The sequence below is a fragment of the Ranitomeya imitator genome, chromosome 2 (assembly GCF_032444005.1).
Source record: "Ranitomeya imitator isolate aRanImi1 chromosome 2, aRanImi1.pri, whole genome shotgun sequence".
Taxonomy (NCBI): Eukaryota; Metazoa; Chordata; class Amphibia; order Anura; family Dendrobatidae; genus Ranitomeya; species Ranitomeya imitator.
In genome coordinates, this window is record NC_091283.1 from 329085112 (window position 1) to 329100024 (window position 14913).

General features: G+C 44.8%; 1 protein-coding gene and 1 pseudogene across 1 annotated transcript; both read right to left on the bottom strand.

Annotated features, from left to right (window-relative positions):
• The window catches only part of LOC138663571 (zinc finger protein 585A-like), a 170333-nt pseudogene that overhangs the window by 11344 nt on the left and 144076 nt on the right, over window positions 1–14913 (bottom strand).
• LOC138663570 (uncharacterized) lies at window positions 1121–13119 on the bottom strand. The gene is made up of 7 exons (XM_069749815.1): window positions 13065–13119; window positions 3729–3869; window positions 3420–3599; window positions 3213–3336; window positions 3032–3129; window positions 1797–1887; window positions 1121–1609 (listed from the first exon to the last, which is right to left on the bottom strand). Exons 1-7 carry the CDS (start codon window positions 13089–13091, stop codon window positions 1575–1577), a joined length of 696 nt encoding a protein of 231 aa, XP_069605916.1. The 5' UTR covers window positions 13092–13119; the 3' UTR covers window positions 1121–1574.

A 14913-nucleotide genomic window follows, 5' to 3' on the forward strand; every position in this document is an offset into this window, starting at 1 on the left:
TTAAAGTTCTCTCTATGCAAATCGCACAGAGTTTTTTGATCCACGTGGTAGGTAAATCTGCAGTGCAGATTGCACACACCTTGTGCTTAGTTTTCCCCATACATTTCTTTCCCTAGGGACATAATAAAACCCTATTTAAAATATGTACTTTCACGGAGTCCACTTACCCTCCTGATAGGGGGAAGGTACCGGTTCAGGTCTTGGGGATGCGTCCTCCATTTGAACCGTTGTCCTCCTCCTGGATCCACTGGAGCCTCTGCTGCGTTGTGATCCAGAGCTGTGGCACTGAGTAGGCTGTGGCTGCGGGTTTTGCTGCGGACGTTCCACTCATGGTGAAAAATAGCTGAGCAGCGAGTCCAAGCTGCTCAGCTGTTTAAATTACCCGCCCGCAGCGCCTAACTTCCGGTTCCCCGGCGCCCCTGCGCCGACCCGGAAGTGATTCCGCCGCGCCTGCGCATTAACTTGCGGCCCAAAACGCGCACGTTCCCCATGCTGGCTGTCGGCTCCTGGGGGGATCGGAAGCACTATCGCAGCCGCCGCTGCGTTCACTATGGGCGTTCCTGTCGGCGGCCGCCGCCGCCATCCCCCAGTGCTCCAGACCGGCGGTAATTCACTGCCTCTTCCCTGCACCTACTCAGGGCCCGCCAACCCCGGATTGTGCTTTCGGGGACGGAATCCACCCGGACCGTGGCAGGGCCCCCCGCTGCACGAACCCGGCCAGATGGACCCCCGGAATCCCGCACTGCAGGTATGTTAACCTGTAGATTCCCCGTCAGGGACAGGAAACCGAACTGAGGTGGAAGAGAGGTCCCGCCTTTTTAACTTGTGGGTTTCCTGTCCCTGAGGGCGGATCCCTCTCTCTGTGGTGCCGTCATGGGGGTAAGAGAAAATATGTTTGGGAGGAGCACTCCAACACTAAACTGGAATTGCACTCATATATGGTGAACCATTGGAGCTACTATGAGTCCTGACCAGAAGAGTAGAAAGTATTAGTGCCCTCCATTTCAGGAGAGATGTGCAATAATCTTAATTACATAGGATCGAAAATATAATGGATTTATTAAGAGTGAAAATAATAAACCAGAACTCGAGCCATGCCAAAAAAGCTTCAGGCATGAATAAATGTATATTACAGCCATCAGAAATTCAAACCTTAGCGATATATCATGGCACAGATGGCACAGGTGTAATGTTTGTTATGTAGTTTAATCACAATCCTGTTGGAAGTTAGTTGGTTTAAAAAAGAAATTGAAAAGTCAGGATAAAGGGAAACTGTTATTATTGTATAGAAATTCACACTTGGCACTCACTGCACATTTAATGTTGTCGATCATAAAAGCGAAGTTTGGCCAAAAAGACTGGACCTGGTCTTGTAGGGACCATATGAGCACAGCCATCAGCAAAGGGAGAGATTCTTGGCATCCAACAGCATCATTATCCTCCGGTTTCTCTTAGAGGCCCATAAATATATTTTTCTTCAAGTGATTCTCTAACTTGTCAGCACATTCTATGTACGCTGTAATTTGGCTTTGTTGTTCACAGATCTGAATAGGCAATGGTCAGCGACTTCTAATTTAAGTTGGTAGGTTGATCTTCCAGGTTGTAAGTTCTATAGAAAAGGGCTTTCAATGCACAAAGTTATTTCAACTATTTTGGGTAGAGAAAAATGTTGTGGTCTAGAGGCAAAATGGTGATAAACGATTGTGATACGGTCGAACTTTATGACCGATAAAACAACTACAGCCGATAACTGAGAAGAATCTGTGACTTTTCTGTATTTAGCAGTTACTACTCACCTGGGTAGTCATAAGTAGGAATCTCCTCTTTAAACCACTCATCCCCCTTTACATAAGTTTCTGTTTTATCAATATGGGTCAGATCTTCACCCTGAAACAAATATTGTAAAAGTCACAGACAGACGGAGAAGTCACATCTATGATCAGCTCTAATCCTGCCATCTCCACCATTCTCATTACACAAGTATAAAACATATAATACTGGTGGATAAAACAAGACTGAGCACAAGGCCTTCACAGCCATCTACACATCATAGGGGAGATCTCATGACACCTTCTCTCCATCTACCTGATATTCCTAACAACAACGAAGAAAAGATGATAAATGACCAAAAAAGTATCATCAAAAATATATAAACTTTATTCATATTAAAATCCAGCAAGTATATGAAACGTGACACACAGAATGGCGCCACAGGACTAGACCCTGCAGTAAAAGCAGCAGGAGGCACGCGCACAGGAATATCAGTCCACAGAGTACAGTGATCACATATTGCCTGACGTGATTTCAGAAAAAATAAACAAAATGAAGAAAATAAGCCTAAAAACTCAGCATACATAAATAAATAAATAAATACGGCAATACATGGGCAGACCAATTAACGTGGGAGGCGATAACATCAGCGCGCTCCCGGGATCTTCAGTCCACATTGCGGTGGGTATTATTTTGTGGCGATATCGGCCGTATAGCTGTATTGTAGTACGTACGAGTCAATGTGTATATCGGCAGCCCCAGGTTTACTATTACCTTCACACTGCACTGTCATTTGATTAACTCTCCTGGGTCTGTAGTCTGCGGTGTACTATTTAGGTCACCGCTGATGTTATCGCCTCCCACGTTAATTGGTCTGCCCATGTATTGCCGTATTTATTTATGTATGCTGAGTTTTTAGGCTTATTTTCTTCATTTTGTTTATTTTTTCTGAAATCACGTCAGGCAATATGTGATCACTGTACTCTGTGGACTGATATTCCTGTGCGCGTGCCTCCTGCTGCTTTTACTGCAGGGTCTAGTCCTGTGGCGCCATTCTGTGTGTCACGTTTCATATACTTGCTGGATTTTAATATGAATAAAGTTTATATATTTTTGATGATACTTTTTTGGTCATTTATCATCTTTTCTTCGTTGTTGTTATGCATTTGATGATAGGCCGTTTAGGTCCTGTTGTGACTAGTGGTACAGATTTCTGATTTTTACTAGTGCTACCATGGTAATTGTCTATATATATTTGTACCTGATGTTCCTGAAGAACATTGGGACCTTCTTGTTTACAGTCCTGTGGAAGAAGAGTACGGGGACATCTCTCTGGTGTTGTTCTCTTACTGGATAGAACTGGGGGAAACACATACAGGGACTGAATTCATTCTTTACATACAGATAATTATGGGCCATGTGTATTTAGTCCTATCTATTACCTGGTGATGCGAGGGGCTGGGGAACCTCCATCATAACATCCTCATACAGATTGTTCTGTCCTTCTAAATATTCCCACTCCTCCATGGAGAAATAAACAGCGACATCCTGACACCTTATAGCAACCTGACACATACAATGATACCGTCATCCCCCCGATCCCTTCATAGCGTTAATATATAATGTCCCAGTATTCTAAGCAGCGTCACCTCTCCAGTCAGCAGCTCAGTCATCTTGTAGGTGAGTTCTAGGACCTTCTGGTCATTGATGTCCTCATGTATCAGGTGGTGAGGTGAAGGCTCCTTGATTGGGCTAAGAGGTCTTCCCCATCCCTCAGACACAGGGTCCTGACAGTGCTCACTAGAGGTCTTCTTCACTACTGTGTAATCCTGGTTATGGAGAGACACATTAATAAATCTCACTACAGACATTTCCAGAGTCCTCACCTCTCCAGTTCTGTCCATCTGTTATTCCCATAGATAAGAATGATGTAATGTGACGTCATCAGAATCTCTCACCTCTCCAGTAAGCCGGAACAGGATCTCTAGGGTGAGGTGTAATATCCTCTCCGCCATCTTGTCTCTGTCTATATCCATCCTTGATGGGAAAATTCTCTTATACAGAAAATCTTCACTGAGAGGATCCGATATTGTAGAGACCTGATTGAGAAGAAGATAATCCGATGTAACATCATAAAATCCTGTGTAATAATGCAATTACTGGAGATAATAAGGGAAATATATGAGCTTTATTATTTTACAGTATTTTGTTTTCTTCTTTACATCTACTAATAAAACCTATATATTTTAGGCCATAGACATCAAGCAGTTTCTTCCTCGGAGTCGGCAGCTGAATACGTTTCTCATAGACTCATGTTCTATAACGCTAATTCTCGTCTCATTTACTGGAATCGGCATTAGCAATACTGCAGGAGATATTCATTACATGTGACATGAGAAATAACTACTTCATGATGAGGACGACATCTTCATCTTCTGATACAGCTCTACTGTAGAAACATATTTGTCCAGAGTCCGTCACTGACTCCATCACCACCGGCCGTCTATATGAAGGTTTCTCGTCTTTCCAGCATTGTAATCTTCTATCACTTTAGATCTCATGTCTGATTCACACACAGAAGTTTGATGGTTTTATAAAAACTTTTTGTTTTCACAAACACCACAAACAGAAATTATCTTATCCCAAAGTTTCCATGTACAGTGTTTTATGTTTTTTTTTCTGGCTTTCCTATATTATAATAAAAACACCAGTAATAATCAGATATTAAAAAGTTTCAAAACAAATATGGCTCCAACAATTATTGAAAAAAAAAAACATACAAAAAAGCAAAAGACACATTTTGTTATTTTTTAACACTTTTTTTTTTATTTTTTTATAAAAAACCTTTTTTGTGCACCAGAACATAGATGTACACTGCAGAGAAGGCACAGGTGCGGCTGCAACAAAAACCCTGGCAGTTTTACCACTTGCTTTTGTCAAAAAGCAAACATGGAATTTAAGAAGGTGTGACAGAGTCCGGCTGAATGCCCCTCCACCCCCAAGTAATCGATGGTATGGGGTGGCCTAGTTACTACGATACTTACATGCCTAATAATCAATAATAATCAAGTCTGGGCCTCCAATGTACAAAGGTCTATGTAATATCCCTGCCTGCACCATTGTATGGCTTCCCATGTCCCATTTTACTCACCACTCTGGGCCATGCTGTGAGTTCTGTACTCTGCCTGCTCCATGCTGTGAACCCCATGTCCTTGCTTGCTGCATACTTCCTGGCTGTATGCTTAGGGCAGCAACACTTCCCGAGTCCTGAGTCTTATAGAGACAGTGTGCACTCTCCTAATCTGTTCCCAGCCTATTACCAAGAGGTATCGGGTACTCAAGGCATCTCCACCCATAGGGAGATGCCTGAGCAACAAACTCTCTCAGTCTGCTTTCTGCTACTCAGTTTGTGTCTAGTTTCTGCCACCCTGGGGTCTGTATACCCAGGCCTGAATCCTTTGTCCTGAACTTGTTCCCGTGTCTGTCCTTTTCTGAACTTTGCCCTATACCTGTACCTGTTTGTGTCCTTGTTTGTTGCCTTCCCTACTCAGCTGTGTGTATCCTGGTGTCTACTCCTTCTGCTCTGCTCTCCGCTCTGTGCTTTGCTCTACTCCTGCTCCGCACCTTGCGGTTCTTCTCAGTTCCCATCTCGTACCCTGTGGCTCTGCTCCTGTGCCACATTCTGCGTCTCTGCTCCTGTTCTGCATCCTGCAGCTCTGTTACTGTTCCGCATCCTTCAGCTTCGCTCCTGTTCCGCATCCTGCGGCTCTGCTACTTTTCTGCTTCCTGCGGCTCTGCCCTGCTTTTGCTCCGCATCCTGCGATTCTTTGTCCCTCTAATCTGAAATGTTCCTACCCTGTTCTCTTATCCTACTCATACCTCCCCATGTTCCTAACCTACCCATTATGGTTCCAATTCTTCCAGTCTGATCCATGCCTGCCAGAGTGCCAGCTGTGCCTGCCTGCTACAGTGCCAACCATGCCCGCCTGCCAGAGTGCCAGCCGTGCCTGCCTGCCAGAGTGCCAGCCATGCCCACCTGCCTGCCAGAGTGCCAGCCATGCCCGCCTGCCTGCTAGAGTGCCAGCGACATTCTGCAACTCTGCTCCTGTTCTGCATCCTGCGACTCTGCTCCTTTTCTGCATGCTGCGGCTCCAGGCTGATCCATGCCCACCAGAGTGCCAGCTGTGTATGCCTGCCACAGTGCCAACCATGCCCGCCTGCCAGAGTACCAGCCGTGCCTGAGTGCCAGCCGTGCCTGAGTGCCAGTCGTGCCCACCTGCCTGCCAGAGTGCCAGTCGTGCCCACCTGCCTGCCAGAGTGCCAGTCATGCCCACCTGCCTGCCAGAGTGCCAGTCGTTCCCACCTGCCTGCTAGAGTGCCAGCGACATTCTGCGGCTCTGCTCCTGTTCCGCCTCCTGCGGCTCTGCTCCTTTTCTGCTTCCTGCGGCTCCGCCCTGCTTTTGCTTCACATCCTGCGATTCTTTGTCCCTCTAGTCAGAACTGTTCCTACCCTGTTCTCTTATCCTACTCGTACCTGCCTGTGTTCCTACCCTACCTGTTACGGTTCTGATTCCTCAAGTCGTGCCCACCTGCCTGCATGAGTGCCTGCCATGCCCACCTGCCTGCCAGAGTGCCAGCCGTGCCCACCTGCCTGCCAGAGTGCCAGCCATGCAAGCCAGAGTACCAGTCGTGCCCGTCTGTACTTGCCCACACCTGTCATTAGAATTCCATTCCCCAGTGGGATCAGCTGCTACAGCCTGATAATGCCCTGGATTGGTACCTGGCAGAGCGAGAGTTACAGTCTATTAGGCCTGGCCAGAGGCAGCGTCCAATAAGTTACCTTTTAATGCCCCATACACATTAGACTAAAGTTACATGAAAGCCCTGAATTCGGGGGGTTTGGCCAACCATATAATGTATTTGGGGGCCTCCCGACTGATGATATCAGGGCAGAGAAGGATCTAGTTTCCTGAATTTCAGAGGCTAACCCATTCTTTCTTCCTGTAGATATTCCTCCACTAGAAGAGTCTGGAGGTGACTCTCTCATACAGACAACAGGAAAGCTGGAATATGTGTGGGTATCCGGGAGTCGGGAGATATAGCCGACTGCCAAATGACCATTCAGCCAACTCATGTGTATGAAGCCGTTAGTATTACACTGACAGGCAGTAATGATACACAGCACTACAGTAGTACAGTGCATCACCAGAGCCATTAGAGGCTTGTATGTTTGTATGTTGTATGATTGCACTAATCTGAGTTGTTCAAAAGGCTTAAAATGAAAAGAATAAACTGACATTTTAGCTACAAGAAATATCTGTCACTACAGGGAAAAGAGTCACTGCACAATGTTAGTTAACCCCTTAAGCCAAAAGGGTGGTTTGCACGTTAATGACCGGGCCAATTTTTACAATTCTGACCACGGTCCCTTTATGAGGTTATAACTCTGGAACGCTTCAACGGATCCCAGTGATTCTGACATTGTTTTCTCGTGACATATTGTACTTCATGATAGTGGTAAAATTTCTTCGATAAGACTTGCGTTTATTTGTGAAAAAACCAGAAATTTGGCAAAAATTTTGAAAATTTCGCAATTTTCCAACTCTGTAACATTTTCCACATGTCTACTTTACATCAGCACAATTTTGGAACCAAATTTTTTTTTGTTAGGGAGTTATTAGGGTTAAAAGTTGACCGGCAATTTCTCATTTTTACAACATCATTTTTTTAAGGGACCGCATCTCATTTGAAGTTATTTTGTGGGGTCTATATGATAGAAAATAACCAAGTGTGACACCATTCTAAAAACTGCACCCCTCAAGGTGCTCAAAACCACCTTCAAGAAGTTTATTAACCCTTCAGGTGTTTCACAGGAATTTTTGGAATGTTTAAAAAAAATGAACGTTTAACTTTTTTTCACACAAAATTTTCTTCAGCTCCAATTTGTTTTATTTTACCATAGGTAACAGGAGAAAATGGACCCCAAACATTGTTGCACAATTTGTCCAGAGTACGCAGATGCCCCATATGTGGGGGTAAACCACTGTTTGGGCGCATGGCAGAGCTCAGAAGGGAAGGAGTGCTATTTGACTTTTCAATGCAAAATTGACTGGAATTGAGATGGGACGCCATGTTGCATTTGGAGAGCCCCTGATGTGCCTAAACAGTGAAACCCCCCACAAGTGACACCATTTTGGAAAGTAGACCCCCTAAGGAACTTATCTAGATGTGTGGTGAGCACTTTGACCCACCAAGTGCTTCACAGAAGTTTATAATGCAGAGCCGTAAAAATAAAAATAATATTTTTTCACAAAAATGATATTTTCGCTCCCAATTTTTTAATTTTCCCAAAGGTAAGAGATGAAATTGGACCCCAAAAGTTGTTGTGCAACTTGTCCTGAGTACGCTGATACCCCATATGGGGGGTAAACCACTGTTTGGGCGCATGGCAGAGCTCGAAAGGGAAGGAGCGCCGTTTGACTTTTCAATGCAAAATTGACTGGAATTGAGATGGGACGCCATGTTGCGTTTGGAGAGCCACTGATGTGCCTAAACATTGAAACCCCCCAAAAGTGACAATTTTGGAAAGTAGACCCTCTAAGGAACTTATCTAGATGTGTTGTGAGAGCTTTGAACCCCCAAGTGTTTCACTACAGTTTATAACGCAAAGCTGTAAAAATAAAAACTATTTTTTCCCACAAAAATTTTTTTTTAGCCCCCAGTTTTGTATTTTCCCAAGGGTAACAGGAGAAATTGGACCCCAAAAGTTGTTGTCCAATTTGTCTCGAGTACGGTGATACCCCATATATTGGGGTAAACCCCTTTTTGGGCACACGGGAGAGCTCGGAAGAAAAGGAGCACTGTTTTATTTTTTCAACGCAGAATTGGCTGGAATTGAGATCGGACGTCATGTCGCGTTTGGAGAGCTCCTGAAGTGCCTAAACAGTGGAAACCCCCAATTCTAACTGAAACCCTAAGGCTAGCCCCAACCCTAAACCCAACCCTACCCCTAATCCTAACCCTAGCCCTAATGGGAAAATGGAAATAAATACATTTTTTAAATTTTATTATTTTTCCCTAACTAAGGCGGTGATGAAGGGGGGGGGGGGGGGTTGATTTACTATTTATAGTGTTTTTTTAGCGGATTTTTATGATTGGCAGCCAAAAGACGCTTTTTATTGCAAAAAATAGTTTTTGCGTCTCCACATTTTGAGAGCTATAATGTTTCCATATTTTGGTCCACAGAGTTATGTGAGGTCTTGTTTTTTGCGGGACGAGTTGACGTTTTTATTGGTACCATTTTTGGGCATGTGATATGTTTTGATCGCTTTTTATTCCCATTTTGGTGAGGCAGAGATACCAAAAACCAGTAATTCATGAATTTCTTTGGGGGGGGCGTTTATACCGTTCTACGTTTGGTAAAATTGATAGAGCAGTTTTATTCTTCGGGTCAGTACGATTACAGCGATACCTCATTTATATCATGTTTTTATGTTTTGGCGCTTTTATACGATTTTATAGAAAAAATAATTGTTTTGCATCTCTTTTTTTCTGAGGACTATAACTTTTTAATTTTTTTGCTGATGATGCTGTGTGGCAGCTCGTTTTTTGCAGGACAAGATGACATTTTCAGCGGTACCATGGTTATTTATATCTGTCTTTTTGATTGTGTGTTATTCCACTTTTTCTTCAGCGGTATGATAATAAAGTGTTGTTTTTTGCATCGTTTTTTTTTTACCACGTTCGCTGAAGGGGTTAACTAGCGGGACAGTTTTATAGGTGGGGTCGTTACGGATACGGCAATACTAAATATGTGTAGTTTTATTGTTTTTTTATTATTTAGATAAAGAAATGTATTTATGGGATCAATATTTTTTTTCTTTATTTAGGAATTTTTTTTTTTTTACACATGTAAATATTTTTTTTTTTTAACTTTATAACATTGCCCCAGGGGAGGACATCATGTTATAGGGTCAGATCGCTGATCTGACACTTTGCACAGCACTGTGTCAGATCAGCGATCTGACATGCAGGGCTGCAGGCTTTCCAGCGCTTGCTCTGAGCAGGCACTGGTAAGCCACCTCCCTGCAGGACCCGGATGTAGCCCCGCGGCCATTTTGGATCTGGGGCCTCGGTACAAGGTGAGCACATCGCCTTGTACTGAGGGTCTCAGGGAGCCCCCTCCCTGCGCGATGCTTCCCTGTACCGTCTGACCGCTCCTGGCACATAGTGCCGGATGTCAGCTGCGATAGTCAGCTGACACCCGGCCGCGATCCCCCCCGTGAGTGCGGCCGATCGCATATGATGTACTATCCAGTCACTGGGAATTAAGTCCCAGGTCACCTCGACGGAATAGTACATCATATGGGATTAAGGCAGAGGTGTCAAACTGCATTCCTCGAGGGCTGCAAACAGGTCATGTTTTCAGGATTTCCTTGCATTGCACAGGTGATAATTTAATCACCTGCAGAGAATTATTCCAGCACCTTGTGCAATGCTAAGGAAATCTTGAAAACACGCATGGTTTGAGGCTCTCGAGGAATGCAGTTTGACACCCCTGGATTAAGGGGTTAAGTCACGTCCATAAGAACTTTATTATACTCTATTATCCTGTACACAGTGGAGTAGAAAGAAATCACTGGTCCGACAGCAATAGCTGGAATTGGGCCCCAAACATCAAAATAAAAAAAAATATATAATATAACATATGCCATATATATACAGGTACTTCTCACAAAATTGGTACATCATCAAAAAGTTAATTTATTTCAGTTCTTCAATAGAAAAAGTGAAACTCATATACTATAATTACAACAAAGTGATCTATTTCAGGTGTTTATTTCTGTTAATGTTGATGATTATGGCTTACAGCCAATGAAAACTGAAGTGCCACCTTGATTTACACTGCTCATGTGTCTCACTAATGGGGAGTCCTGACCATGGCAAATATCGCCCAAATGCTTCCTTACCCTCCTACTAAACTCCCTCTTGGAATTATCTACATAATCTAGGGGGTAGGTGCATGTGGTTATATATAAATCCTGAGGTTTTACAGTTGGACTATTTCCTCTGGAAAAAGGTTTTACCAGTGGAGGAACTCAAGAAAGCTTTACATAGTCTCATCCAATTACATGTACAAAATTCTCCACAACTAAATAAATCACAGATTGTTCTATCTAGCCAAGTTTCCCTGGGTGCAGGTTTTTAAAGCAACTATGCAGTAAATGGTTCCTAACTGACCGTCCCTTTCTGAAAGTTATTGTGGGAGTAGATCCCACTGCACCCCTTAGGTCCGAGTCGGCCACAAGTATATCCCAGTGTTTTCTGAGGATATTAAAGATATGGTCACTCTGATTGTTGTAAGTTCCTATTACTCGTGTTTTCCCATCTTTTTATTTGTCTCTTTGTCTATTACACTCTATTGATCTGGATTTCAAGAAAGGTCTTAGTCCTCTTATACCATCCTCAAGCGGTATATTACTGTTCAAAGTCTTTGATATCTAGTAAGGCCTGCTCCCCTACATGCATGTATACATGCTTGAGGATATACATGTAGAAGAGCAGGCAAAGGTAAAACCATTTACCAGAGGGATTATTCCAACTGTAAAACCGCCGGACTTATTCCAACTGTAGGTACTCTGGGGACATTTTACTGTGTTGGAGGATGGCGGTACTGTGGGAACATTATACTGTGTGTTGGAGATCACGAGACTGTGGAAAAATTATACTGTGTGGGGGGATGACAGTACTGTGGGAACATTATACTGTGTGTTGGAGATCACGAGACTGTGGAAAAATTATACTGTGTGGGGGGATGACAGTACTGTGGGAACATTATACTGTGTGGGGGGGGATAATGGTACTGTGGGAACATTATACTGTGTGGGGGGATGACAGTACTGTGGGAACATTATACTGTGTGGGGGGGATAATGGTACTGTGGGAACATTATACTGTGTGGGGGGATGACAGTACTGTGGGAACATTATACTGTGTGGGGGGGATAATGGTACTGTGGGAACATTATACTGTGTGGGGGGATGACAGTACTGTGGGAACATTATACTGTGTGGGGGGGATAATGGTACTGTGGGAACATTATACTGTGGGGGGGGGGGGATGACAGTACTGTGGGAACATTATACTGTGTGGGGGGGGATAATGGTACTGTGGGAACATTATACTGTGTGGGGGATGGCAGTACTGTGGGAACATTATACTGTGCGGGGGGATGGTGGTACTGTGGAAACATTATACTGTGTGGGGGATGGCAGTACTGTGAGAACATTATACTGTGTGGGGGGATGGTGTTACTGTGGGAACATTATACTGTGTGTGGGGGATGGCGGTACCGTGGGAACATTATACTGTGTCTGGTGGACGACAGTACTGTGGGAACATTATACTGTGTGGGGGGGGGGGGGAGGTGGTGACGGTATTGTGGAAACATTATGCTGTGTGTGGGAGATGGCAGTACTAGGGGAACATTATACTGTGTGTGGTGGATGACAGTACTGTGGGAACATTATACTGTGTGGGGGGGGGGGGAGGTGGTGACGGTATTGTGGAAACATTATGCTGTGTGTGGGAGATGGCAGTACTAGGGGAACATTATACTGTGTGTGGTGGATGACAGTACTGTGGGAACATTATACTGTGCGCGAGGGGAGGCCGGTACAGTGGGTAGCACGATGGCTCAGTGGATAGCACTGCAGCGCTGGAGTCCTGGATTCAAATCTCACCAAGGACAACATCTGCAAGGAGTTTGTATGTTCTACTCGTGTTTGCGTGGGTTTCCTCCGGGCACTCCGGTTTCCTCCCACATTCCAAAGACATAATGACAGGGAATATAGATTGTGAGCCCCATCGGGGACAGCGATGATAATGTGTGCAAACTGTAAAGCGCTGCAGAATATGTTAACGCTATATAAAAAAAATAAACATTATTATTACTGTGAGAACATTATACTGTATGTGGGAGATGGCAGTACTGTGGAAACATTATACTGTGTGGGGGGATGGTGGTACTGTGGCAACATTCTACTGTGGGGGGCATCATATATATACTGCGTAAGGGGCATATTGGGGGCATTACACTGTGTGGGGCCAAGAAAGGGGCCCTGTACTAGGAGAACAATCCGTTCCTTCACTTCCGGTCTTCCACATTTGGGTTGTATGCATGTATTACAGGAAACAGGACAAAAATGTTATGATTCATATAAAGTGGCAAAACCTCAGTCCTAAAGGGGTTAATGTCCCCCAGTGCTCAGTAATGGGGAATCTCCAGCACCTACCTCCACCTGCAGAGCCACACTCCACATATATGGCTTTTCTGTGCTCACAGGACCTGTGATGAGGTCACAGGAGGGGAGGAGTCAGGGGTCACATGATCAGGGGCCTGAGTGTATATTTTGCATCTAGATTGATAGAGTTGATTTTTTGAGGATCTCCTTTTACCAACTCCGATCTAGACGGCTCAGTGCTGAGGTGACTACATCGGAGTTGCTGGAAGGAGGTCCTCAGACAATCTCACCACTACAGCTCAAGCATCACTAGTCGAGTCGCAATTGATGAATGTCTTGATTGTGCCGCTCTCACCATGTGGCAATAAAAAGGATTTCTTCTTATCAATAGCAAAAGTACAAAGATTGCATCTAGCAATTGCGCACTTGTGGAATCCGCTACAGTGCAGCCAAGAGGTGGTGGGAGAAGAGGGATGTGACATGCTTGGGGAAAGTGGAATGCTCGCCAGGGTGTACCAAGTCTGTTACTTAAAGGGATGTGTCACGGCAGCGGTGACCCGGTCCATGGCCCTGCGCGCCCAAGTAAAAGGGACGGTCTTTAAAGGGGTTTGTGAAGTAAAGTTTGTGTTCGTGACGCCACCTGTGGTATTCGGTCAGGCATGACCGACGCTGCTTAAAGGGGTCCTCTGGGGTGATGTTATGGCAGCTGGGATGGTAAGACTTCCCACAGGTGATGCTGCGTCCCCAGGGCTCCTGGTGTATAGATAAAGATGGTGGGTGGTGTAGAAAGAAACGGAGGACACAGGTTTGCAGTCTCTTTACCTGGTTTACTGATGAATTCAGGCAGCCACAGTCCAGGGTACCAGATCACGGATGCAGGTGTGGTCCGGCTGGCTTGGAAGCGAGTGGGGAGTCCCCTTTACCAGGTGGGGTTAAAAGCCTTCCTTCTAGTGCTGTGGTGTAGTCCCTTGCTACTTTAGGCCTCTCACAAAGTCCTCATGTGTTCTCTCTGTCCTATTTGCAGGTAGGAAACTACCCGTACGACAGGTAGCTCGAGCCTTTTTACAGGATCTCTATCATGACCCAAGCTCTATGAGCTACTGTGTCCTCAGGTTTCAATGGTGGACAGATGACTTGTAATCCAGCTGTCCTGCCAGTTTCTGCTGTGAGACGTAGAGTCCTTCACAACCCTGATCTTCTGGCTACCGGTATCTGCGCTCAGCCGGGAGGTAGCTCAGTCACAGCTAACCCCCAGCTCTTCACTATCCTGCACTTCTTTTCCCCTTTATGCTCTCTACAGCTTTCTTTTCTCTTTACAGGAGCTGCAGCACCCTCGTGGCTGCACGGTCCCTCTCATCTCTTCCCCTCTGTCTCTCTGACAGACTGCCTCCTCTCACCAACTAACTTTCCCTCCAGACAAGAATATATATATAGTGGAGCCACACACAAACTGAATCAGAGCTCCCCCTTCTGGCCTGGAGTATGAACATTTTGCATGCTTGTGAATACCTGATAAAGAGATCCTTCCTCGCTTCCAAGAGTTACATCACTCTCCCATGAGGAAAGCAATGCCACTGTAGCAACCAGGAACCTGGGGTGTCACAAAAGAATATTTCCAAAAGATAAACCTCTTCTGGCAACACACCTACAACTCTCCTGGGTGACTTTACGGAGAATCTCATCTTGGTTGACCACGGGCAAATACTTTAGAATGATTCTCTTTATATCATTAAACTGTGCACTATAGGGTAGAGTTGAGCGACTTTTACTTTTTTAGGATCGGGTTGAGTTTCGCGAAACCCAACTTTGTCAAAAGTCGGGTCAGGTTAGTAGGCCCAAATAATAAAGTGGGCAAAATGTCTGCCAAAAAATAGTTGAAAAAATAAACAGGAGGCATAGC

Excerpts from the sequence above, each read along its gene's own strand:
- LOC138663570 (XM_069749815.1), bottom strand. The coding sequence starts at position 13,091 with ATGTGGAGTGTGGCTCTGCAGGTGGAG. Across the intron at positions 3,600-3,728 it reads TGTTCCGGCTTACTGGAGAG|GATTACACAGTAGTGAAGAA; the intron begins GTGAGAGATTCT and ends CTCCATAACCAG. Across the intron at positions 3,130-3,212 it reads CCAGCCCCTCGCATCACCAG|TTCTATCCAGTAAGAGAACA; the intron begins GTAATAGATAGG and ends TGTTTCCCCCAG.